Raw genomic sequence first — 23,214 nt, 5'->3', positions numbered from 1 at the left:
ATAATTCCTATGTGTTTTTTACTTGTATTTGCCATATTTTGCAAAAGCTATTGTATGCTTTTCAGCTCAGCTGGGCTGCGGAGAACCTGCAGGCTGTGGTTGAAATTGACAAGCTCAAAGAGAGTAGCCTTGCAGGCAGGAAAGCGAAATTGACTTAGAGTGGGTGAGTGCCTGTAATCCAAGAGGAAAGCCTCTATTTCTCTTCTTCCCCCCTCTCCCTGGACTCTGGATGCCTGGAAGCAAAGACCAATACTTTCAAGAAGGGCATTTGATGAGGGGGTGAGGGGTGGGAGGTGGAGGTTAGGCAAAGATAAATATTTTCTCCCTTGAAAAAGTTTGCAAACAACCACAATTGCAGATCTCATCCTGAGTGGCTGCCCAGTTTGCAGGGTGGCTAAAAATTAACCGCTGTTGCTGCTTCTGCGCAAATGCGCTTTTTTGCATCTGTGCAGTAGAAGTTGCAGGGGGCCCCCCAACACACCATTGCTGATAGGTTCCTTTTTCCCTGGGCTTTCCCCGGACATTTGCGCACATGCACAACAGTGGAAATATGTGATTGGCTGAGAATGAGGGAAGGGATATGGGGAACCGCCCAAGAACCGCCCACAGCTGTAAAGTCCAAGGTATTGCATCCAAGCGCCTGAAGGAACAGCGGATGATTCCCGGTTTAAAAAAGCAAATCGCATGATTTGTGGTATTGCAGGAGCAGATTTAACTGTGCGAAAATGCACAAAAGCGTGGGGCGTGATATGGATGACCGAAAAATAATGAAAACACAAAGCGATCATGTCACACATTTTACAGTCGTCTGGATGAGCCCAGAGTTTAACTTGACTAAATCAAAGTTGTTGGATTCCAACGGCTATCGGCTGAGCCAGCACCATCAGTAGTCAGGGAGGGTTGGAGTTGGAGTCCAAAGACATCTGGAGGGCACCAGGTTCCCCATCTTTGATCTACATGTTTGTGTTCCAACTACAAGAATAATTTTACAGTCAGTTTGAGAGATGAGGGGCTGAGAACGTTTCAGCATTCAGTGTGCGGTTTCTCTCAAAGGTGAAGATTTTTTTCTTTTTTTAAGTCCGACGCACATTCCGCTTTTCTCCCAAATGCCGATTTCACGCAGGGACTGAGAGGCGAAAGGCTCTCCGGCCTTGCTTGGAGTCCACCCTCTTCGCCGACGTAGGGGTCAACCGTAAAAAGAACGTTCCGTGTCTTGTATTTCGCCCCGCCATTCGTTAGCGGTAGCAAAGCGTGTTACATCAAGTGCTCATTCCTCATAAGGAGAGGAAGAGGGGGGACGACGACGTCCGGCTCTCTAGCCAATAGCTGAAAGCTATGTAAATGAGGGCAGCGGTTTGCCAGCAAGCAAGCAAAACAATGAGCTCAGAGTTGCTGGAACCCTCAGCAGCTATGCTGCTGGCCGAGTTTTTCAGGCTCAGCCCCGCGGCCAGATCCGACTGTTTTCATTTTCGATGAAACAGGCGGTCAATGGAGTGTGAAACCCGCGAGGGCTCGATGTGATCGGACTGAGCTGGTAAAGGGGAGCGCTTCCTGCTCAGACTTGCGAGAATGAAGTACAAGGTAAGAAGGTGGTTGGTTTTGAAAAGTGGGTGGCTTTCCCTTGCCTCCTTGCTGGTGGTAGAGAACGCGTGTGGGGTGGCAAAGGTTGCAGATGGGTTGCTGCTGCACTCTTCCTTTCGACTCCGAAGTCTGGAGGATGTAGGAAGAGAGGCAGAGTGAGGAATGACGTGAGCCTACCGCGTTTCAGTCACTGCATTCTAGTTCAAGCCACAGTTAAGGATCTGTCAGAAAACTTTTCCAAACTCCCGGTATATCTCAGTTGAGACTCAGTTGAGAACTCGTAGAGTTAGTGCCTGGGTTTAGTGCTTCCAAGCTGCCAGTTTTTATTCTATGGTTTAGAGGGGAGGGGAGAGTGGCTGTTTCTTTTGCTATTGTTTGAAAACTTCTACCCTCTCCAAAACGCACTATACCACCGACAAAGCACGGTATTTTGCATCCATTGTATCATCGTGATTTCAAGGCAATTAATGCCGTCCCCCATCAACCACTTGTGCAGTAGTCCTTCTCGCTCAGTCCAGAAGAAGATTGCCTTTGAACGACAGCACATTGCTTTGAAGTAGTAGTGCAATCTTATACATGTTTACTTGGAAGTAAGTCCCCCTTGAGTTCAGTGGGGCTTACTCCCAGGTAAGTGAGTATAGTATTGCAGCCTCAACGTTAATCTTTCCAAGGAAAAGAGTTGCTGAAAATGTTATACCCATTTATCAAAACTCTATATTTTTTAGAAACCTATGCTACAGAAAAAAATTGACTACACGTTTTGGATAAAAGCATGGGGATTTTTTTTTTAAAAAAACCCTGTTTTGGAGCTATTTACATATTTGTCAGCGGAGGTAGATTTAAACAGATGTGAGAAGAGGAAGTTGTTTACAGGCACTGATAAAAATGATCTTGCTGTGAACTGTGAAAGGGTATATCAATAAGTACAAGATCAAAATGTTGCTCTCAGTATAACCAAGGCCAGATAGTATTTTCTTCCTTCCTTCGGAAATCTTAAACTATGAGAACAGGATTGTGGCAGATCAGAAAACCTTAGAATGTCAACTTGAACCTTTGGCTGTTGACTTGACTGGAGCTTGGATCCCTCCCTCCCCCCTTTTACAAGCAAATCTAGGCAGATGATCTGAAAGGATTTCCTTCCATGATCTTTTAGTTTTGCTTTGGTAAGATATAGAATGTTTCCATTCCTTTTCAAATCAAGTTTTAAAGAACTAGTGTGCTATAGTGGATAAAGGGCACTGAGGAGATCTGGGTTCAAATTCCTCCTTCTCAACCATTCAACACATTGGATGTCTGTGGGTCTGTCGCTGTCTCTCTGTCTTGCTTCTTTGCATGGTTGATGTGAGGATAAGTAGGAATATAGTCCTCATGTACGCCATCCTGGAGGAAGAGTGGGTTACAAGATGTGGTAAACAGAAAAAGGGCACACTTTCACTTAATGTGTTTCATGCCGCAGGGTTGGTCCGTATGGATACAAAAAGTGTGGCCAGAATCCTGTACATTTCCATCACCCAGAGTGACCTCTTGTCTTGTAGATGATTATTTTTTCTCTTTCTAAATTGCTTACTTTCTAGAATTTATTCTAATTATGTTTAAAATACACACACACTCAGGCTGTGATTTTGTGCACACTTACAAGGGAGTAAGTACTACTGAACTCAGTGGGAATGCATGTAGTGGATACCATTCTTTAAGCAGCTCTGAGCAAAAATCTGGATGGGTATTTGGTAGCAATGACTCCAGTATTCCTTCTTGTCCCTTGGGGTGTTGAAAACTCTTTAAGTTCAACTAGGAAAGAGATTGGACTTTGCAGAGTGCTATCTAAAGTAATTCTGCTTCAGCGCTTTCCTGATTGGCTCTTTGCAGTCAGTCACAGCTATATACCGATTATGGTACAAGAATACCCCCCGGGGCATCAGATCAGCAAATAACATCTATTGCAATCTTGTTTTGTTGGACTCAAAAAGGTGGAGGGAAGGAAAGTTCATTCTCCTGCCAAGGGAAAAGAAACCTGTCAAGGTCAACATGAAACCAAAAGAGTTAAGGAAGTTCTTTCCCTTACAAGTTAAAGTTTGTAACAATTTATAATATTGTGAGTTAATCTGGCCACATGTGATCTTTTCATTATATATTTGTACAATGTATAGCTCAATGTATAGCCCCAACCTATTATTACAGCCTCTAGATGGGAATTCAAAAACAAATAGGGTAACGGATAGTAATAATGATAATTCACGCCTAAAGGTACACTTATTCCTAATTGTAATAGCATAATTGTAATAGAGCTTCCCACATACTGTGGGGGAATTTGGATCCAGAAATCATTAATGATGAGCCCAAACTAGAATTGCATGTGAAATATTCAGGTTAAACCATGATTAGCTTTGATAGACAACCAAAAACTTAGGGTAGTGCTGACAACCAATTATTTTCCTGAGAGCGCTGGCCCCAGGGTTTATGAGGTGGCAGGGGGTGGCTGAGAGGGCCCTATCTTCCTTATTATCACCCATCTGCTTGTCCACTCTTCCTTTGGAACCAGATCCAGGGCTATCAGCACCTGGCATACCCTGGCAGCCGTAAGAGTCCCATCAGCCTATGTCTGAGGCCTGCCCTAGCCCCCTGCTTTCATTTTTTTTAATTGCCTGGCACTCTCAAGTAGTACCAGGCGGCTGGATCTGGGGACCATTTTAATTTCCCATGATGCCCCTGATCTAGCCTGGGAAAATTTAAAGAATGATTTGGCCCAGCTCTCAAGAGTGCTGCTTGGCACAGCCAGGGAAGGTTGCCTGGGCCACTAATAGAGGAAAGGGCCTGCCAGAGGTCCCTCAAACCTGTATCTGCCCCTGACCAGCACCCAAGCAAGTGAGCAGGTGACAGCTTCTCCTTCCTTCACACTCTTATCATTGTGAACTTGGAAAGGACAGGTGAGTGGTAGTGGTTAACAGTAGAGCGTCTGAGATGTGAGCCTGGGCAAGTGGTAGACCTTCAGGTAACAAGTGATTAATAAATCTAATTAATAGATGGTGCTACCTCTGTTTTGTGCAAAAGTAGGGGCTCACAAGTGTTGGCTTCCAAGTAATCGTGGAAGGAAATGATTGGCCATGCAACAATCCTGCCCTTCCCTCAATTCCTCTGGCATGCATGGAAGGTGTTGGGGAGGGGGAATGTAGGATCTCTGACTTTGTGCTACTCAGGATCTCAACCAAGAGGGTTGCTTTCTGATTTCTCCCTGAGCTTGGGAGGCATTCTGATTGCCTCTGAACTGGAAAACACAGAGGGTGGTATTCAATGCTAGTCCTACTCAGAGGAGACCCACTGAAGTTAATAAACATGACTAACTTTGGTGCACTAATTTCAGTGGGTCTCCTCTGAATAGGACTTGGTTGAATGCAACCCAGAGGCCCAGACAAGCCCTCTCTGGCAGCAGATGTACTCTTGACTAAGCACCCCAGCCTTCTTTACAGCTTACTGGGGTCTTTACTGGCATGTAACTACTATATTGTGCTGCTTTTTGTTGCACATCCACAGAGAGCAGAAAGTAAGGAATACAAAGGATGGCAGCATATGGGCACACTCTTCAGAATGGATAGGGCAGCTTGGTCTGACTCCAAGGTGGCTCCAGTTTTGACTGCAAGGCAATATTTTGAATTGATGCAATGAAAGCAATACACAAGTGCCAACAACTACACTTTCAAACTTCTTGCTTCTTAGGTGTGTGATGCTGAGCATAATTTCTTACTTGGAAGAAGCAAACTCTTTTGAAATCAGCATGGCTTATTTCCGAGTGAGTATGCTTAGTATCAGGATGCTAACTCGACAGAGGCAGCCTGATTGTGAATCAGGCATGGTTCGTCGGTTTCCGTAAAAATTTAAAATATAATTTATTTTAGCCTATGGAAATGAAAACACACTATTTTGGCCTAAGTGTGCTTGGGATAACATCCTAAAGTAGCATAAACTGAATCAAAGCATTCAATCTTAACCACTTGTTGAGTAAATTTTAAATTCCATTGCCAGGGTATGGGATTAAGGCTGCAGTCATATGCACCCTCATCTAATGGTCAGCCCCACTGAATATAGTAGAGCTTCCTTTCTAAATAAACAAGCATATGATTGGGGTGTAAGGTTGTAATCATATGGACAGTGACTTGAAAGGAAGCCCATCAAGCACAGTGGGACAGTCCTGTTGGTCATGTGCATAGGATTAGGCTGTTGGTCAGTGACAAACTGAAATGACCAAGCGTCCACTAATTTTAATAGTTCGAGCATGGGAGGGGGCTGGCACCTCAATTCAGAACATACATACCTGGAAGTAAATAGGTGATCTGAATGCACATGCTAGGCCTCTGCAACTCTTGAACTATTACGCCATTGACTTAAGCTGCGTATGGGATACTTTGCCTTAATTGCAAATTAATCCTTTTGTGGTTATAAAAGCACCTTGACATTTCTGCTTATCCCTTTTCTTCTTCCCACAATGCCAAAAGTGATGATCCTATTTCATATGTAAATGCACTCTCCTTCAAAACATTGATGTGATATGGAATGAGTTACTTAAAAATCCTCCATACTCTGCAATTTCTTCTTGCATAGTTAGAATTAAAATTTATAGATGGCGCAGGCTAGACGAGAGGGAGAGAGGAGAGAGGGAGAGAGTCAGGGAGGCTTTTTGGCCTCTGTAAAACCTTCTTGCCAGACTAGTGTGTTCACATTTCCTAGGAAGTCTGAAGTATTTATTTAAACTGTTTACCCAAGGCTAACATGATACAAATCATTTACACTGGAGTAATTCTACTGGTTTCAGTAATCCTACCCTAAACACGACCATTTATCACTGTTGATGTAACTTGACAAAGTGCTTCTCTTGCCTTCCTTAAAAGCAAGGCAACCAGTTAACCTCCAATATATTGCTTATTTTATGTTCTGTCGTTTTGTTTTGTTTGCACAACAAAATTGCCACCCCTTGTTGGTTTAATGGATTCAGAATTGGTTTGGGTGTAAAACTTCAAAGTCTCGTGTGGGTATGAAGCGCTGTAGGTTGGCCTGGATCAAGTTCCTCAAAGGTCACATCACCAACCACTTTTCTTAAATTCATTCTTAATGGGAAAAGTTGGATGCTTCTCTGAGACAGACCTTTCACAGCTTGCGAGAATATACATGTCCCATCAGTTTCCCTACATTTAATAAAAGTCCTGATATAATTTCACTGAATGTGTGATATAAATGCTTATTGTTTTAATAAACGTTGCCTTCCTAATAACAAATCTAATTGGCTGCTAATAAAAAAAGGGACATAGGGCTAGACAGACAGTTGGCCTCACCATAGAAGGGTGTTCTCAATAGTTGCACATTACAAAGGTCTGCTTGTTGGTCAGGAAGCTGCCCTATCTCACTCCTTCACCTGATTCGCGTAAATTGCTCTTTGTGGATAATGTCACAGAAGTCTGGATACTTGTGAGGCAAGGGTGGAGAAGCGTTTTCAGCCATATTCCCTTCTGGGCAACCTTGCAGGGGCTTTCTGCCGCTGATGGATGGAGCCAGAGGCAAAAGTAGATGGAACAACAAATGTAAAATGTATCTTTGTACAGTACGCTAGTTGTTACTTATCGACGATATCCCGCCTTTCCTCCCAAAGGACCCCAGTGTGTCGTTTCTGCACACGCCCCTCTCATCCTCCATCTGGTCGAGCAAGAGGCATTGTTGCAGTTCACAGACACATTCCAGCCAGGCAAACACACTTGGAGTATGAAGCAGGGATGGTGGGGGTGGCCTGGCAAGAGTTCTGAGGGCTAGATAGACAGGCCTAGAGGGCTGCATTTGGCCCCCAGGCCCAAGGTTCCCTGCCTATGCCGTAAGGCACAACAAGAGTTGGGGACCACAGAGGAGATTCCTCTGAGGGCAATGGAGACTGGTGGCTCCGATGTCAGTGGGGCTGTGAACCCTTCTCACAGAAGCATCTTGGACAGCCCCTTGAAAGTTCAGACTAAAACCTGGAGTGTCTCCACTGCCTGAGGGCAATTTCCTTCTTCCTGCTGTGGAGCAACAACACTACAGACCTCTTCTCTGTTTGACATGGGGAAGTCGTTTCCAGGCCTGCTGCAATTACATCACGGTTAAGGACCACCTGCCATGTTTGAGCTTCATTGCCAAGAGCGTTCCCACCAGTCAATCCCATGAAAGTAACTGGAGCTACCCTCCTTACACTGTTGCAGCAAAGAGTCTTGTAGCACCTTAAGGGCAAACCCATTTATTATGCCATAAGCGTTCATAGATTCAAAGCCACTTCATCAAAAGCATAAGAAAGATTTATATCTGTGTGTTCCTCCAAGCCTTTCCCCAAGTCCTCTGCATGCCAAAGTCTGACATGCGTAGGCCCAAGTATATAAATCCTTCCCGCTCTATAATTTTTCTTAGGGGAGTGACTTGTGGGAGTAATCCCAAGGCAGAAAATTGTACCTTGGGTAGTGGCTCTAAGCTTTGCATTCTGAGAGGCAGAGGCAGCCACCGGAATGGGGAGTCGCCAGATGGCTCTGGCCAGAGGGGAAATGAAATGAAGGCAGAGGAGCCGGAGCTTCAGCAGCCTGTGCGTGAATTCCTACCAACAGCAAACTGAATGAGGAGAAACGCTTGGAGGGCCAGTTTTGGGTGTGACCCCCCACAATGCTGACCACACTGCTTTCTCAGTTAAACAAAATGACTATGCAGCAGTTTTCCCATGGGTGGAGGTATGTCTTTTTAGAAGGATGGCACAATAGAACAACCCCCCTTTTGCCTTGGAGAGGTTGGCTGGGCTCTACCCGGCATGGAGCGTATGGTAAACTAATAATAGAGTGCAAATTATCTTGCATTCAGGAAGGCTGTAGGGGTGTGGTTCGTCTTATGAGGAACAGTTGAAGGAGCTGGGGATGTATGTTTAGTCTGGAGAGGAGAAGATTCAGAGGAGACACGATAGTGGTCTTCTAACATCTGAAGATGGAGCAGATTTGTTCTCTCTTTCTCCAGAGGGCAGGACTTGATCCAGTGGGTAGAAAATGGCAAGGAAGGAAATTTCAGATAAATATTAGGAGAAACGTCTTAACAGTAAGAGCTATTCAACAGTGGAACAGACTGCTTGGCACTTATCTTTCATAAGGGATATTTAAGAAGAGCCTGGATGGCTCTCTCTCAGGGATGCTTGGTGGGGAGCGTCAGGCCCTGGAGCCAAGTGTGGTCCTTTAGACTTCTCCATTTGGCCCTTGGAACTTTCTCCAGCCACATCCCCTCTCCCCAGGTTGCACCTCACTGGGCCTGCTTCACACCCCAAGTGTTTTTTGCCTGGTTGGAATGTCCTTGAACTCTGCTAATGTCTCTTGCCAGATGGAAGATAGAGAGGGATGTGGGAGTGTTTGTAGAAACTATCCTACTGTACAAAGGCAAAATTTTACATTCATTGCTCTGCCTACTTTTTTCTGTAGGCCCTGTCCACCACTGGCCTCTGGAAGGTTGCCCGTCAGGAAATGTGGTCCTTGGGCTGCAAAAGGTTCCCCACCCCTGAGGTAGTTGCTAATTCTTGTACTGAGCAGCAGGATGGACTAGATGACCTCTATGGTCACTCCCATCTCTAAATATTCAATGATCTTATTGAAACAAATTTTAGTCAACCAAGTTCTAGGCATGAAGTTTGCTGTTAGTCATTTTTTTCCAATCAACTAGTAATTGCAGACAGTTTTTTAAACGGAATCGTGTATTACTGCACATCTTTCATTTAAGAAATAGGTAAATGAGTCTTTTTTCTCTCTTATTTATGCCCCTGTGAGAGAGAGACAGAGAGAGAGAGAATGGATTCGTTTATGTTTGAAAGGTGTCTTATACATAACAAATTTGGATTTTGAAATGACTCCAGAACATCAGTGTTGTAAAGGGCCCTTTCCCTTAACATGCACAGCTTCAATCCAGTGTGCCATGAATAGGCCTTAAAGGCAGAGTAGAAGAGAGCTAGAGTATGGCTTACTGTGACCTCTTGCAAACATGCTGGCCCACAAGGAGGAGCTCTTGTCTGCTGTGCTCCTCCCTGGGCCTTTTAGGTCAGTGCAGAACAACACAGACTGATATCCAAACCCAGGATCATGGTTAAGGTCTCTCATCCCTAACTACTGCCTGTAACCATAGGACGAATCTTGGGCCTGCTGCCTGTTCCAAGTCCAACAGGGAAAGGTACAAGAATAAAAGGCCCCAGGTTCATCTACAGGCACACACCAGTGAAATACTGCTCTATGAAACCCTGGGAAGCTAGTGCCAGTCCCTATGAAAGAGGGTGAGGAACCTCAAGCGGGGGGGGGGGCAGAATGCAACCTTCTAGGCCTCTCTATCCTCAAAACTCTCCCCAGGCCACCCCCCTCACCAGCCTAACTTCATGCCCGCCTTGAGTGTTTTTGTCTGTCTGAAATGTGCCCTTGTCCTCTGATGATGACGACTCTGGCTTGTCTGGACAGAGGATGGATACAGAAACTAGCCTGCTGTACAAAGGTAATATTTATATTTGTCATTCCACTCACTTTTGCCTCTGGCCCTACCCACCCCTGAGATATTGCTCTCGGAAACCTGTCCAGAAGGGCACATGGCCCTTGGTTGAAAAAGGATGCCCATCCCTGGTTTAGACAGTAGTGAGCTAGATCACTGTTCTTCAACCTTGGGTCCGATGTTGTCGGACTACAACTCCCATAACCCCAGCCAACTTAGCCAATGGCTAAGGATGATAGGAGTTGTAGTCCAACAACATCTGGGGGGCCCAGGCTGAAGAACAGTGAGCTAGATGGACCAATTCTCCATTACAAGTTTAAGTGCCCATTTCATACTTTTGGATGACCAGGTGCAGAGGAGGACAGGGCTCCTGTATCTCTTTGCGTAGAAGTAGTATCTGTATCTGTAGTTGGATAGAAGAGGGAATTTGGGCAGGTGCAACTTGTCACCCAAGGGTGGAAAAGTTTTGCTAGCTGGAGCTTCTGCTGCTCTGCAGCCATTAAAGATCTAGGAAGCCGTGTCCTAGCCTCACCTTCTGGCCCAACCAAGGCACATAACAAAACGTTATGCCTGGAAGGGGCTTGAAAGGAATACATGGAGTGCTTTCCTTCCCATAGCATACACCAAAGCGTTCCCCTATATATACTGTACATGTGGATGACAGAGGTGCCCCTGTCTTGACTAGAATTCAAACAGGTAACTTCTGCATACTGGTCCGTAGTTATGTCATGAGAACCCTATGGCAGCACTGTGAATTTGAATTTGTATACTTTGGTCCGTGATATGATTAGTCATGCTTGGCAAGACCAGAGAGACTGTGCTTTGGAATGTGGCAAGAAGTTATGGAATATTTCCAGACTTGACTACTGCAATGCCTTCTATGTGGCATCTTGAAGATGCTCTGAAGGCTGTAGTGGGAGCAGAATGCAGCAATCAAGGTATTGGCAGGCACTGCTGGCCAGACTCATATAACACTGGTCCTGAAAGTTCTACGCTGGTTGTCAGTTATACTTTTGAGCCCAATTCAAGGTACTTATGCTTACATGTAAAATCCAACATGACTTGAGCCCCAAATATCTGAACGAGTGCCTCCTTCTCTGTCGACCTGCCTGGGTGTTAAGTTCAGCAGGAGGGGTCCTACTCACCAAGTGAGATGTGCAGTGCAGGAGAGGGCTTTCTGTCTGCTGGCCCCTAGACTGTGGAATACCTTCTCCTCCAAGGTGTGTCTTGCTCCAACACTGCATGCCTTTTGCTGGCCACTAAAGATACCCCTCTGTGGCCAGGCATTTAGGGAAGGTTGAGGCTATAGTGGTCATACTATTGGAAGATGGTCACCTCCTTCCCTTGAATGCTGCTTTATATTGCTTTGATCATGATTTTAAAGGTTTTGTAATATTATGCATTTTAGATTTGATATCATATTGTCTTATCAGTGTTAACTACCTTTCCTTGGGACTATTGGTAATGGACAGGTTATAAATACTCCTAAATGAAGAAATAAATCCCTCCCTGAACTGTCACATTATGAGAGTTAATATTTAACCTGACCGGGGATAAGAAAAGCAGTTGGTGACCATCTGTGAAGCTGCTTTATAAAAGTCCACTCTTTGTTATGCAGCCTAGTGCTTTCTGCTGTGAGTGGCAGCATCTTTTTGAGAGGGCTTTCCCAGCCCTCCCCCCCTTTTGGCTGGAGATGCCAGGAAGTGAACCTGGGGGATTGTTACCTTCAGCATGAGCAGTATATACTCTGCTACTAAGCTGTGACCCTCCCAGCTAACAGGCCCTCTATTGTCATCAACCCTGTCTCTTTCTTTTCTTGATTCACCAGTCGCAGGACCGAAGTAACTTAGCATCACTTTTTCCTCGAGGTTTTGCACAGACAGGAATGTGGAATATGAAATGTGCATGGGGCTACTGATGATTGTGCATATTTACCTACCTTTCCCGGCCATGTACAAATGAGCATAGCACGCAGACCAACGTTAAAATACCTGGATTTCACTGGCAATGAAGGTTTGCTAGCTGATTAATCATCAGAAGCAAAACAGACGGTGGGTAATTCACAGTGTACGAGGCAGGGCTTGGGAATGTGTTACTACCGCAGGTTTGAGGTATCGATTATCTATTTTTAGATACTGAGTAGAGCAAGAAGAAAACCTGGCCAAATTGGTTTGTGAAGCCTACCATTTGGACTGTACCAAGGTCGTCAATACAACATCGGTGGGCCAAGGCAAACAAAACAGTGTCACTGGGAAGGATTACTGCACTTCTAACCATAAGTGCTTGCAAAAGCTGTCTGTAACCAAGGCGATGAAAGACCTGAAGCATTCAGCTATGTATAAGGGGGAGAAAGAATGGCATGTACTTTGCTGACCAAAACCTCCCAGTTGTGTTTATTTCTGACATTCCTGACATAACCCTCTGAATGTCAAGGCACAAAGTGTGGTGAATGAGATCAACAAAATCTTAATAATAATAAAAATGTGCTCTTGATTTTGGATGGCATGGGTAACTAGCAGCCTTTAGACAACCGTAGTCAGCCGATACTTTAAAAGCTGTATCTTTTGCATCAGCCTGAGTCAGGAGAGGAGAAATGACACTCTTGATCACTTCTTGTCGTCTGTTGTAAGTACAGCACGTTACACTTCTCCTGTTACCGCCTTGCATCCTGATGAAGTGGATGCGAGATGAATGCACCGTACATTATAGGGAGTCTATTTTAGCATGAGTGAAGAGAACAAATGCAAACTGAAGAAGTTCTGAGGGACATTCTAAATTAGAATTCTAGGACATCCACGTTTATCTGGATGCCCCGAAGAACAATGCAGGGAGTTTTGTCTAAAAAGGAGCTGCTGTTTTTATGAAGGTCATGCGGGGAACTATCTACATTTGGATTCAACTTTACTATTAATTATTTTTGTTTGAGACTTTAATTTTTTATTTTAAAAAAGTACATGAATGTAGTTGAATGCAATCTTGTACCTACTTACCTAGGAGTAAGTGTCGCTGAACTCGATAGGACTTACTCTGAGTAGGCATGTCTAGGATTGCACTGTCTGAACTGCAAATTGCCAGTCCAAACTGAATGTACACAGTTCTATGGATCTTGGCTACATGTTCTGAAAATGTTTGTTGGTTTTTCCCTTTTGGATGATGATATAGCTTTTTAAATATTAATTCTTGGCTGGAAAGGGAGCACTCTTTTAAAAGAAAAGAACTTTGAACAGAGCTTGAGAGCAGCAAACCTTCACGAACTTTGGCTGATGGCATATATGACCAAATGAAGATTTATATCCCACACTTCCTCTAAAGAAGCTCAGGGCTGCAAACGTGTAAATAGTAAAACAATACAAGTAAAACTTCTAAGCAGTTAAAAACTCCTAAAAGCAATCCCTGTCGTAGCAGCTGTACAGGGGAAGCTGCCTTTGCTAGTGGGAATTTTGCTATTACAACCAATTTATTTGGTTCATTTACATCCACAGAAGCTCAGAGAAGATGTAGTTCAACACCATAGACCAATCATGCGAGGCAAGTTAGGCAAGAAAGTGATAGGGACTTGACTCGCCTCCAGAGAACTTCACAGCAGAGCAAGGATTTGGACTTATTTCTCCCACATGCAAGCTAGATGCTCTAAGGATCTCTGCATCAATCAGTGTGTGAGGCAAAGGGCAAGAGTAAGCATTATCTAGTACAGGGCTAGGAAAGCTGTAGCCCCCCAGATGTTGTTTGGCTACAACTCCTTTCATCTCCATTGGTCATGCTAGCTGGGCTAATGGAAGCTGGGTGTCTGGAGGCCCACATAGGTTTCAGCCCTTATCTAGTATGACTTTCTGCATAATTCAGGGTTTCCAAATCTACACAGAATTGTATAATCTTGCATCAAGCGTTGGTCATTATATCCTTGAAACTGCTAAGAATGAGCATATAAACTGACCCAGAATTATATGGAATGATAGTTTACAATTTGTTAGCACAGAAGGGCAGTGCTGGTGGCAATAGAGCCAATTATGTTTTGTAGATAATACGTCAGCAGTCTTAAGGCAGGGATCCTAAACATGTCAGCTGTCCAATGACATTGTTTATATGTCCATGAACTGGACACTCTCTATGGGTGTGGTGTGGTCTAGCACAGCATGGGAGCTTTTCAGAACTAAATGGAGCCACTCTCCAAGTCCCATAATTCTTCATTCTGAGACATCTTTGAATCCAGCAAGGTAGGACTGGGAATCTGCTGCAGAATTCCAGATTAGCTAGAATTCAGCAATATGTATTACTCCCTCTGCTAGTCAAGTAGATGTTCCAAAACAGACCAGGGAGAGAGCTGGCATGAGTTCCTACATACCTAGGGAACCCTTAAAGTATGCAGCAAATACGTTTCTTGGGAAGTGGGAACCCTAAGTTCTCCAAAATCTGAAGAGAACCAAGAGCTGTACATGTGTGCTGCTCTTGTACTGCCTGTGAAAGTTGACAGCAGAGAGTGGTGCACTGCCCCTAGGATCCCCTCAAGCCTGGGGCCTAAAGGGAGAGGGAGGTTGGGTATCTGTCCTTGTACTTTAATGGATCATGGAGGAGTGAATAATGTATCTCATGGAATGTGTACCTCCTGAACCCAGTTTCCTTACAGGCTTCAAACAGGGTACTTCCTGGCTCAAGCATATGGGCTCTTGTGGCTGGCAGCAGAACTTGCTCCGTGCAGCTATGTTCCCTGACTCGTGAGGAGATAAATGGTCAGAAATGTGTCTGCATGTGCATGCACATGTGTATTACTTGCTGGATGAAGTGTTGTGTAAGGAAGCAGAAATAGGAAGGACACTTATGAGTCCCACATAAAAATGTATCAAAAAAGAAGACAGGACCAGTAGCCACAAAGTTAAATATTTCACAGGTGTACACTTGTCATATCTATCTCAAAATAAATGTGTCAATGGATTATTGTGTTAGTAGGAAGAGGCTTGATGCTACGTGGCGCAGAGTGGTAAGCGGCGGTAAAAGGGGTCGAGGTCCACTCAGCCTTCCATCCATCCATGGTCGGTAAAATGAGTACCCGGGATATGCTGGGGGGTAAAGAAAGGCCGGGGAAGGAACTGGCAATCCTACCCCATATATACGGTCTGCCTAGTAAACGTCGTAAGACGTCACCCTAACAGTCGGAAACGACTCGCACTATAAGTGTGGGGACACCTTTACCTTTAGGAAGAGGCTTATGTTTCAGCACATGGAATCTACCAACCAGGAGTGAGAACATTCTGTGTATCATACAGAACAGTTTCTTGTGATCACAAAAGCTGGATTCTCGCACGCACGCACGCACGCACGCACGCACGCACGCACGCACGCACGCACACACACACACACACACGCACGCACACACACACACACACACACACACACACACACACACACGCACACACACACACACGTCCAAAATCTGAAGTCCATTAACCTATTTGTATCCAACAAGAATGCACACAGTTCTTTTAAAATGACAATTTCCTTTCTGCTTCTCAATTTTGAATAATAGTGGAAATTCTCATCCATTTTTAAGAGTTAATTCTTTGTTCCAGTTGTATATCTGAATATAGCTTAGAAATTAGAGGGAGCAGGGTTGCTAAAATTTCAGTTGAAAAACAGTCTATGAAGAATGATGCCTAGCTTCTTAGTCTTGAGGGGGCAAAGCCAATTCTTGTTGTTCGAAGTTTGTGTTTTTACACCCATTCATTCATTCATCGATGCAACCAGGCTGGTTTAGTATTTCCCCCAAAGAAGGAAAGAACTAAGAATGGATTTAGCCTACATGAATGTAGTCAGCATATTAAGAGGCCTTTCTTAAGATGTGCCCCCATTGACTAGGAAGTTAAAATTTCAGCGGGAAACTCTGTGACACATACAAAGACAATAGCCCTTGAGGAATGCTTAAAAATCGTGGGAATAAAGTCTTGCTTCCCAGTGAATGCAGTCTAGCTCACTTGATTCTTTTTTTTTTTTTTTAAGAACCATGGAGAATTGATGCTTAATTCACTGGTTTAAACAAACTGGATGTAGAAAAAGTCTTGACATTGTCATTTGTAATAGCAGAGTCTGTGTTTGTGACTTCATTCTTTTGCCAGCTAATTCTTTATAGAGTTAAAATGGCTGTGGAAATCAGATGCCTGAAAGGATCCTCTCCCCACCCCAAATCTGGGTAGAAGTTTTATATTTAAGTTATAAAGATATGTGGAGGATCCCTCCATTTAAAGTAGTCCAATCTTAAGTTACAGACATAATAGAGATGAGAAATGAGTTCCCTCTAGTGTGTTTGGTTTCAGTCAGCCAGGAGCACTCTATAGAATTGAGTACTGCAGTGTTGGATAAGATGTTTTCACGTCAAAGTTCAGGCCCAAATTATGCCTCCGCCTCTACCACATTGAGGGAGACACATTATAAAACAATGGGTTGTATCTGTCATTGGTCATATTTGGCATAGACGGGTATGATGAACTTAGGTCCATGGGTCTACTCTGAGTAGAACTTAATTGAATACAGCAACTCGATATGGCTACCCGGTGTGGTTATCTCTATGCGAGTTCAAAAGTGGCATTTCCATTCTTGGATATAAGATGGCGTTTGATGATACGTTTACACGAATGGGCTGCAGAACCCCTCCCCCCTGCCCCAGTGCAAGCGCTCCCAGCCTTTGGACAACTTGGAGGCATCAGGTGTAGCCAGCCACAATTCCTATGCCCACAGCATAACCGGACATATTACTTATTTAAACCATTGATGCCCTGCCTTTCTACTGCAAGGCCTTCAGTGTTGGCTATATATACCAAATGAAATCCACATAAATCAAAACAATAAAAAACCAGTAACAGTCAGATAACTGATGATGATGATCTTATTTGCCAAAAGCATAAAATAAACGTTGTATGTAAAAGATAGAAAGGTAGGTATGAAAATTAGTGTCCCTAGGAAGGGTATTCTGTAACTGAGGTGCAACCACAGAGAAGGCCCTTTCCCCAGTTGCTTCCAAAGCTGGGGGCACCTGGATCAGGGCCTCAGATGATTGCCTCAATGCACTAGTATAGAAGGTGGTGTGTTAAATTTCCTGATACTGTGTGGAGAGAGATTTCTTAGCTTCTCATCAACCATATTCTAACTGGCTTCTTTCAATACGTAATGGAAATTTTTCTTCTTCTAGATTTCTTGTTTGGGAAAAATACAGAGTGTGGAGAGTTTCAACAACAGCATGTTTCAGTGTTGTTTTCTTTCGTTTCTCTCATCCCTGCATTTTTTTTTAAAGTCAGCGTTTTGCATTGCAGCACCCAACAGCCAATCTCCTTTCACCAAGAACTTAGTTGGTTGCCCAGGGTAATGGTTTCATGCCACACGCTTCTGGGTTTTTGGCATGGCAGTTTTTAAATCCTAGTGACATCATCTTTGGTTTGCTTCATTTCGTGCCTTCTGCTACCTTCCTTTTGGTTGTGTAGTTTTTCTTCTTTGTGGTGTGAAATGGACAGAAATGATGCAGTGGTCTTTAAAATGAAGGCCTTTTCACTTTCAGATTAAAAAAGAAAAGTAGAGGAAAGGACTTGTGGTAAGGGGAATGTGAACAAAATTCTGTGGCTTTGTGGAGTTTCCAAGGGCTTCACTAGTCTGTGCTGGGAGGCAGAGGGTGTGATTTGCCTCTTTGCAAAGATAAGTAAGGGCATGTTGCTACAGCACTGCTGATGTTGCATTGGAGAGGGGGAAAAACACCACGGAGTTCTGGAAATGTGATCTGATAGCTTGGTTGTCTCTCTTTGCTTGCGTTCATCTAGAGTTGTACTAATGTGTGTATCTCCCAGGTCATTGTTGGGCAAGTGCCTCTGTGCACTTACTGCTACATCACAGCAAGGTACATAGGATCAGTTGGCTGAAAGGTATCGGAAATTCGAGTCCATAGTGGGATCCTCTGAGTGTCAGCCCTTTGACACACTAACCTACCTAAGCCAGAGGACAGTGTGCCGGAAGCAAAGCAAAGTAGCAGACCACTCCTATCACCCTCTGGTAGCCCAGGCAAAAGCATAGCGTTTTATGTCATGACACTGTTTCTCTTGCACCATAACGTGGGCATATTGTCAGAGACATCTGGGATCTCTTAATACATGTACATTCAGAATGGGTGGGGTTAGTCTGATGCATGAGGATCGGGGTATAATGTACTGATTAATTTTTTTTAGACAAAAGTGTGAGAAAACAAGCAACAAAATTGAAATAAAACTCCACCCTGAAATCTGTTTTGAGTTTTGAAAAGCTTGTTCACAGGCATTTTAAACGAATAACAATCTTGTAGGCAAACAAAGAAGCCAAAATCCCAGCCTTTTACCCAGACTAGCACAATTTAGCATGTGTTGTTAATTAATGGACATGGTTCGGGATGAGTGTTGGTGAACGTTCATACAGCCATAAACCCGAATGGTCACATACGTAAAAGAGCTGTGGCACTTCTTTATAACACATTTATGCGGGCTCTGTGTCACAAGCTGTTCCTGTGCAGTGGCTCCTCTCTGCCATTGTGACAGTATCATCTGGATATGACCCCTTTCCCCCAGGGGATTATGTTGACATGGTTGATATTGTAAACCAAGCACTGGGATGTGAGAGAGAGATGGAGAGGGTATTTGATGGTTACCAGCTTGTCCACGAGACTGCATTTCCAGGTGGCTTAATTATTGTAAGTCATGAATTTGAGTTTAAGAGAGGCCAAGGCAATCTTCCATGGTTTCTTTAATGCATGGGATGGAATATCCCTTATTCACATTTGGGAGATATTCCAGCAGGTACCCTTGGCAATGGTGTGTGTCTGGCCATGCAGATGTGAAACACGATGCTAAAAGCAGCAGGACAAAGTAAAGTGAAACAGGACACTGCTTTGTTCTTTCTACAGCCCATTTAAGTTCTAACATATTCCACTTCTGTTGTGTCTGTAAATAGACTTGAACTGGAGTTTCCAACCTTTTTCTTTCACTATAAAAGAGGGTTATGGCTCAGCTTCCAACCTTACGATTATTTTGTAAGAAACTAAGCATCTTCTAGGGAGCGGTTTACCACACCAGCACTGAGGTTTAGGGCTCTTCCACACTGCAGTTGATTGTGAACTTAGCGATATTTAAACATGCAATTCTTTTACATTGCCCACACAATATCATCCTCATCAAAATGCCCCCCCATTTAATTTGGAGTTCCCATTTCCACACTTTTTTCTAACATGGGAGGGGGTATTGTGGGATTTGGGCTGGCATTTCGATGAGGACAATATCGTGTGGACAATGCGGAAGAAAAACTTGTGTGTTTAAGCAGCATGAAATTCACAATAAACTCCAGTGTGGAAGTGCTGTAAATCTCAATATTGTTGCAGGATGGCATTTTGATGAGGTTGTCCATGCAAACCCTGCACAAGACTTGAATGCATTTGCTGCACTGAAGTCCAAATTAAACTGTCCTTACTCAGAGCTATGAAAGTAGGTAGACACTTGCAAAGAATAGACCTAAAAAGTCACTGTGGTTTTCATTATTCATGCAATGTAACCCTATGGTGAAATGCAACCATTTTCATAGAAGGGCAACCCTTCGTATCCAACATGCACCATGTGCCTTTTTGTAGTCAAGTACAAGCAGTTCTCAAAGTTTTGTGAAGGGAGGTGAGAGGGATTTCTTTGCAGAACACATTGGCCAACAATAATTCCACCAGTGTGCTTTATTAGCCAGTAAGATATTCCCTGCCCCCCCCCCAAAAAAAATAATTAGATGATGTGTTCTTAATGGAAATAAAAAGTGAAGTTTTCCATGCTTTGGCAGGAGCCATGAGAAGATGCTGAGTCCTGAATGCTCGACCACTTCATTCCTGTGCATCTCCAAGGTGGGGGCTGCCAGTCGCTGAGCAGAGTAGTACTGCCAAGTTGTCTGGAAGCAGCAGAGTGTGGAAAGGGTTTGGCCTGAGTAGGAGAAAAGCAAGTCCCTACATTTACTGTTCCACTGAGCTGCCCGGCTTCATTTCGCTGTACATTATGAAATGCTGGAGGATCTGTAAATGCGGTGGTGAAAGTGTCAGACTCAAACAACAGAAGGTTTTAAAAATGCACCCTCTATCATGATGGTGTTCTTCCCCCCCCCCAAGTTGATGAAGGACTTTGCTTGAGGGGCAAAAAGTGTACCACTTACATTTTCTTTCTTGGCACCATAATCCAGATTTCCTTCCAAGACGAACCAAGCAATGCCCGTCTAGTTTTAAAGGTGTGGCAGGCATATATCCAACAAGATAATTAGATTCCAGATGTTTCACTCTCCCTGTTTAAGACTTTGATGCAGTCCAGGGATGATCCACAGATTTGGGGGCCTGGTGTGTGTAGGAATCTGCATGATCCTAAGTCTCTTTGTTCTTCAGACATGCCCCCAAACAGGCCCCATTGATCATAATGGGAGGGAAGTTTTTGAAAAAGAGGGGAAGCCGAAAAATCTTTTCCCCACCTTTTTTTCTAGCTGGCAAGAGCCCAGGAGCACTTAGGAAGAAGGTGGTCCCTCTGCCACAGACTCTCCCCTGTAACTTCCATAGACATCTTAACATAGTCATATGTTGCTAAGATTTTATTTAATAGCGATTTATTTATTGTTACGTTTATATCCCACCTTTCCTCCAAGGAGCCCATACATGCTTCTCCTTCTTCCCGTTGTTACCTTCACAACACCCCTGTGAGGTAGGACAGGCTAAGAGACAGTGACTGGCCCAAGTTTACCCAGTCAGCTTCATGGCTGAACAGAGATCTGAACCCTGGTCTCCCAGATCCCAGTCCAACACTCTGCTGCATTGCGCTGGCTCTCTGGTAGCAAGATCACCTTGATATTTTCATGGGTTTTATAAGCTGTGTGGGAGCACTAGAACAAAATGATTGTGCATCCTTTAAAAAAAAATCAGAAGAATCTAAAGGTGTAATGTCATCTGTGTGGTGGGATCTATACAGCTCTAGTTGTTACAGAATCTCCTACTTTCTGCAGACAGATTTGTGACAGACAGTGCTTTAGTAGTTTTCCTCCTTGAGAGTGCAGTACAATAGACACTTTATCCCAGGAATGGGGGATGAGGGAAGTTGAAGATAAAAAAGAACTGACACAAAACTGCCTGCCAGCTTCCAGACTAGAGATGTTCATTGTCAACCTCCACAGCACAGCACAAACTTTTCTCTGTTAGTACCCTGACCCCAATTTACTCCTTGGTTTAGGATGCAGTGCATTTTCACCTTCTTCTGTTTGTGACAAGTCCACGCAAGTTCTTAGCCCATAACATTTTATAGCCTGCCTGTCCACATAAACCTCTGTTAGTCTTTAGTGGCACACTGATGGTCTGGTGGTGGGAGGAAGTCTTTTAACTTATACAGGCTTCTTTCATGGCTCACCAGAAAGTAACTCTCATTTGCCATGATGAGAATTGGTTCTCGGTTCTTCAAGCTCATTGGGTGACATTGTGCCTGTTGTCTCTCTGCCTCATTTACCTCACAGGGTTGTTGTGAGGATAAAACAAGGAGAGGAAACAATGCATGCCACCCTGAGAAACGCAGGCAGGCAGGGAGGGGTAAAAGTCAATTGGTCAATTAAAGCATGGTGATTCTCAAACTAACTTACTTCATGCAGTTTATAGTGTTGCCAGCCATTCACAGTGACTGCCACTTATTTCAGGGCTGGGAAACCTCAGGCCCAGGGGCTAAATGTGCCCCTCTTGGCCTCTCTGTGTAGCCCTCTGGGCTCTCTCCAGGCCGCACCCCTCACCAGCCCTGCTCTCGCCTTCCTTGAGTAGTTTTGCTTGGTTGAAATGCCTCCTTGTACCGTGAGCATGCCTCTCGCTTGCCTGGAGGGAAGTGCGTGCGCCTGCGCATGCGTGTGGACACCTCTAGTTTTGTGTGGCTGGAATGTACAAAGAGGAGTGTCGCATCCACTGCTTTTGCTGTTGGCCGTGCCCATTACTGGCACACGGCCCCTGGAAGAAAACTGTGAAAGGTTCCCCGCTCCTGACTTCTCCAGACTCGAAGCAAGTCAAAGCATTGGTCCATCTGGCTCAGTACTGTCCACACTGACTGGCAGTGGCTCTCCAGGGTTTCAGGTATGAGTCTCTCCCAGCTCGACCTGGAGATGCCGGGGATTGAACTTGGGACCTTTTGCCTGCAAGGCAGATGCTCCACCACTGAGCTGTGGCCCTTCCCCTTAAACATTTTGCCGTGACTCAAACAGACCATCATTTCTGCCTATTTTTTTTTTAAATGATCCTAATAACCTTGGCAAATAACAGTATCTGGCTTAAGCTTCTGCGTGAGACGCTTACATCATTCTTTTTGTTTTAAGTTCTCCCCCCCCCCGCCCCCTGCGTTTTCCTGTGACTGTCTGAACACGAGCCAGAGAAGCGGGTGACCTGTTTGGGGTAGTTCCAAAGCAGCTCCTAATGGAAATGAGCTGGCATTTCTCCTTTACTCTGAGAAGGTGATCGTTTCCTTGGCAGCTTGAATAACAAACTCCCCGTGTGCGTAGGTGACGATAGGTTGGGGAAAAAAGAGAAGTTAATCATTCCGGTATATGGCTTAGTGTACACAAAGCGTACGTGATGGGGAACATTCCCCCCCTCCTCCCCCCCCCCCCCGCGATGACAAAAGTTTCTGGTGAAGAATGGATTGTTAAGTTGTTTTCTGATGAATAATTGTTGTCTGGTGAAGATGTAGATGAAGGGTCCCGTTTTGTGGCAAGTTTTGTTAGCCTTTAAAAGAAGCCATTGTACATAATCTTACAGTGTGCATTAGTTATCATCTCACTGTTTGCTCCAAGGCTGCCCACAGCTACCACTGTCTTGGTATCTACGTCATTCTCCCTGTTTACTTTATGAGGCAGGATGGAATACTCCCAGCGTTCCCACCCTTGCCTCTTTCCCTTGAACATTTCTTTCAGCTCCTTGTCCTGTTTTTTTTAAATGAGCAATTCAAAAGAGTGTGTGTGCATTCTGCTACCAGTCAGTGTCAACAGTATTGAGCTAGATGGACCAATGGTCTGAATCAGTACAAAGCAGCTTCCTGTGTTTCTTCTGGAAACTGCATTTCTTTTCATGTTTAGGTTGCTACAGACAGCAAAGAATGGGAGTCC

The 23,214-nt window shown here is 44.3% G+C and overlaps 1 protein-coding gene across 2 annotated transcripts in view; it reads left to right on the top strand.

The window, feature by feature from the left end:
• Positions 1-1,318: 1,318 nt before the first annotated feature.
• NEDD9 (neural precursor cell expressed, developmentally down-regulated 9) overlaps positions 1,319-23,214 on the top strand; it is a 73,531-nt gene continuing 51,635 nt past the window's right edge. The window contains exon 1 of one of the 2 annotated variants that reach the window (XM_061591977.1): positions 1,319-1,581. In XM_061591977.1, coding sequence (XP_061447961.1) covers positions 1,570-1,581 — 12 coding nt within the window. In that variant the 5' untranslated portion in view covers positions 1,319-1,569. Of the gene's footprint in view, positions 1,582-5,296; positions 5,366-23,214 lie in introns of those variants that run through there. The other variant, XM_061591969.1, reaches the window with a different exon arrangement.

This window comes from Rhineura floridana, chromosome 1 (genome assembly GCF_030035675.1).
Source record: "Rhineura floridana isolate rRhiFlo1 chromosome 1, rRhiFlo1.hap2, whole genome shotgun sequence".
NCBI lineage: Eukaryota > Metazoa > Chordata > Lepidosauria > Squamata > Rhineuridae > Rhineura > Rhineura floridana.
This window is presented reverse-complemented; position numbering and strand designations above follow the sequence as displayed.